Source organism: Musa acuminata, chromosome BXJ3-2 (genome assembly GCF_036884655.1).
Source record: "Musa acuminata AAA Group cultivar baxijiao chromosome BXJ3-2, Cavendish_Baxijiao_AAA, whole genome shotgun sequence".
Classification (NCBI taxonomy): domain Eukaryota; kingdom Viridiplantae; phylum Streptophyta; class Magnoliopsida; order Zingiberales; family Musaceae; genus Musa; species Musa acuminata.
The window spans coordinates 15,046,786-15,050,733 of NC_088350.1; the positions used below are offsets into that span (position 1 = coordinate 15,046,786).

The 3,948-nt window shown below is 35.4% G+C and overlaps 1 protein-coding gene across 1 annotated transcript; it reads right to left on the reverse strand.

Annotated features, from left to right (window-relative positions):
- Window positions 1-227: 227 nt before the first annotated feature.
- On the reverse strand, window positions 228-3,303 carry LOC135632142 (large ribosomal subunit protein uL6-like). The gene is made up of 3 exons (XM_065140596.1): window positions 2,887-3,303; window positions 653-775; window positions 228-530 (listed from the first exon to the last, which is right to left on the reverse strand). Exons 1-3 carry the CDS (start codon window positions 3,247-3,249, stop codon window positions 447-449), a joined length of 570 nt encoding a protein of 189 aa, XP_064996668.1. The 5' UTR covers window positions 3,250-3,303; the 3' UTR covers window positions 228-446.
- Between the last annotated feature and the right edge of the window lie 645 nt (window positions 3,304-3,948).

Sequence of the window (3,948 nt, forward strand, 5' to 3'; positions counted from 1 at the left end):
TAAAAATATCATCAGCAGTGAAGCGACAGAAAATAGATTCGTGACAAGTAGATAGAACAATTATGAAAAAGAAATTTATCAATAAGGAAATATGTAAACAGTAACATCTCCAAAGAGGGAGACATATCATAAATCAGACGACCAGAAATAGCAGAATGGGTAAGCACGCATTTTATAATATATATCATAAATTTGGAAACTTTCATAGTTCCACCACCCAAGTCACCTGAACAAAAGTCCCTGATGATTCCAAGAGAAAAAAAATTGTCTCCACAGCTAACTATCTTGAACTTGAAGACTAAGCACAAAACAACAGAGTTCCAACACGAAGGCCAAATCACATTGAACCAAAGACTGCAAAATTTTGATTTTAAGCTTTCAGTTCCATCCAGATACCGAAAGAAGAGAATAGTCCCTGCCAAGCTCAACTGTTGTTGCTCTTCCTGTCATTCTTCGGTGACTGTTCCCTTCTCACTGACATAGATACCATCCAAGAACTTTCTTATATCCTTGTTCTTCACATGACACTTCTGTCAGATATAAAAAAAATATTAATAAAGGTACAAATTCACACACTAAAAACATGCTTACAAGGGCAAATAAAGGAATGTCCTATTTATTAACCATAAAATAAATGTATAATAAAGTTGACCTGGTTGATCAAGGCAGCAGAGCGCGAAACAAGTTCAATATCGTTCCCTTCCAGTACAAGCTCATCCTTCACTTTCTCAGACCGAATAATTCTCACACCATCAAGCATACCAACTTTTCGCACCTACACCAACGACAGACTTAATATCTCAGAAGTTGAGAATTTGTCAGAACATTTATAAAAATAAAACTAATTTTATCTGAAGAATGTGCTGAAAAAAGGCACAATTTTAGAGATAAAAACAATGTATCTCAGATTTCATATGATTGAAGACAACAATTAAAATTGGTAACCAGAAATGAACCAAAATTTAGTCTAGTAGCATTGAAAAAGACCGTTTTCACATTACAGCAACTGACTACTTAAAGAGAATCAAGGACATCTTGATATCCAATGACTTTACAACATCAATGTTACTTTTCATTCATCCACTAAGCTTTAATGATAAGCTCCTAGAGTGTCCAAGATTTATAACCGATATAGGAAAATTAAAGGGTAAAACATGCATGAGATGAACACCCTAACAATTATGCATCTGTGCATATCCCTCAAGTCTAATGAAGCAAAAAATGTTTCTAAAGCAATTACATGAGCATAGTTGTAAAACAGTAAACGTACAAACTGACAGAAGATACAAGTATGTTTACAAATTCATGGAAATGTAGACAGAACGAACTCCAGTTAGTTCATCAATAAGATATGACCAACGATTACATTGATAATTTAATATATTTCTTGTCAAACACAAACAGCAGCTTCAACAACAAAATGATTTGGTATTGGCACTTCTAACTTGACATAAGAACTTAAAAAAGTGAATTACAAAATGACCTTTCATTGACACAGACACACAATATAATAATGACAGGGTAAGTTGCACATCCAATATCTGACACTCTTCTAGCATAGAGGATGCCTGACACATTGTTTTGGTAAATTCCACCAGATTCTAGTAGTTCTAGAAGATACATCCTCCATGAGCAATAGGTCTAAGCAGATTGTAAGAAAAAAAGATAGATCCAAGATGTCAAACAGCAGTAACCTAACAAAATGAACAGACCAATTTTGCCAGGACCAAATTAAAAAAGAATGAATTAACACACTACAACAATAAAATACTTCACATATTTAAAAAAGGGTTCAGAAGAAGATAGATCCAAGATGTCAAACAGCAGTAACCTAACAAAATGAAACTGGTAAGACCAATTTTCACCAGCATCAGTTGAAGAAAGAATGAACAAACACAATACATTAATAAGATACTTGTGTTTCACATATTTAAAAAAGGGTTCTCCAGTCTATTAGGAATCTACTCAAAAACCAATATATAACATAACTTTAATAAAATATGTAAGTGAGTAAAGAACTCAGTGGAGACTAAATATGTAATGTTAATGACAAAAATAGTAGCTCATCTCCTTACACATTTCATAACAAACACCAAATACTAACAGAGAGATGCAAATCCAAAGAAGAGGTATGTATAGCAAAACAAAATCTTCTAGATCATCAGAAGGAACCAAATGTATATGTCATACAAAAGGATTCAGAAAGTTGTAATTTCTTTTTCTTGGTGGCAATGATCAATTTACAAGTTTATTGCCCTAATGAGCAAAACATTACCAGTAAACTCAATAAGTAAGAGTTTTCGTATAGATGATGTCATATGAAGATAATCCAAAATGGCTGATGTATTGCAGGTAGATAATCTTAGCTTGCATCGTAACAAGATTCCATACCCTTAAAAGAAAGATAAAACTTGTAAAACAATTACTTATAATTTGTTTACATGCTCTAAAAGTAGATAAATTGTCTCTAAAAGTAAAATAGCATACACCCATTGCTGACGACAGGGCGCCCCAGATTACATGCTCTAAAAACTTTCTCAAGTCGGTTAGTTAGTGGAATGCAAAAGTAAATCAGCACTACGTCATATAAACAAAAACCAAATAATAACGTTGTCACACAACAAATGATATTGAAGAAAAAGTACCAATTTTTATGCATACCAGTTAAAGACTATGCAAATAGAAAAATCTCAGATCCTAAACGTAGCATGACTTGCTCAAGTTAACAAATTTTTATTCTTTGAAAATAACCACAGAAAATTCACAGTGAGAATCAGCTAATAGTAGCGATCGACAAAAGGAGACTCGTTGCAGCAATTTAACATGGGACCAGCGGAAACACCACAGCGAAAATAAATAGACCGGCAAGATGGAACAGGATTGGACCTTTTTCTCCCCAAGAAAGTTCCTGATCTCGATGGAGGTGTTGTTGTTGGGGATGGACGCGTTGATTGGGAAGTGGGCGTAGACGAGGCGCATCTTGTAACGGTACCCTTTGGTGACCCCGGCGATGAGGTTCTGGACGTGGCTGATGGCAGTGCGTATGGCAGCTGTGGTCTTCCGCGACCCGAACCATGCATCCACCTTCAGCTTCTTCCCGCTCTCGATGAGATCGAAATCGAGGTTGAGGTGCTTGAAGTCACGGGTGAGCTTGCCGCGCGGACCCTCCACCTCCACGATCTTCGCGTTCACCTTCACCGTGACTCCCTCGGGGATGTCCATGGTCTGCGAGGAAAGGATCGTCTTCATCTCGCTGCTCTCTCTTTCCGCCGCCTCCGAACCCAAACTGAGAGAGGAAAGAAGAAACCCTAGCCCTCTCGATCAGTTCTATATACGTGATCTTAGGGTCGGTATTCGAGATCACGGCCGTTGGTTGATGAGAGGAGCTATTTGGATGGTGATGGATTGGATGAGTGAGGTGTATATAATAAACTATTTTTCATAGAATAATGTGTTAGGATTCTTTTATTTTTTCTTTTATTTTTTATATTTTTCTTTTATTTTTTACATATTTATTAAATCTGTTTAGTTTAGTTAAAATCGGAACTCTATAAATAAGGATGTAACAGCTTCTTTTCGATCATCTATGAAAAATACTATTTTTGTCTTGTGACAAACCCTAGGAGGCCGATCCCCTCGAAGCGATCAAGGAGGGTCGATCCCGTCGAAGTGATCATCCCCTTTCTCTTCTTCTTTTTTACGATAAAACTTTAGGATCTTATCATAATGGTATTGAAAATATTTAATTAATAAGAGTGGTAAAAAAAATTTTATCACTCTCGAAATCAAAAGAATTTATTGAAAATATTTATGATATACAATAAGCTAGTCCGATGAAGTTGAACTTATCATTAATGAGCTATGAGTGTGATATGATAATGTTAAACGTAGTAACTTACTATGTATGATATTTGACACATTAATGTTTTCATGATTTATAGTTATTTC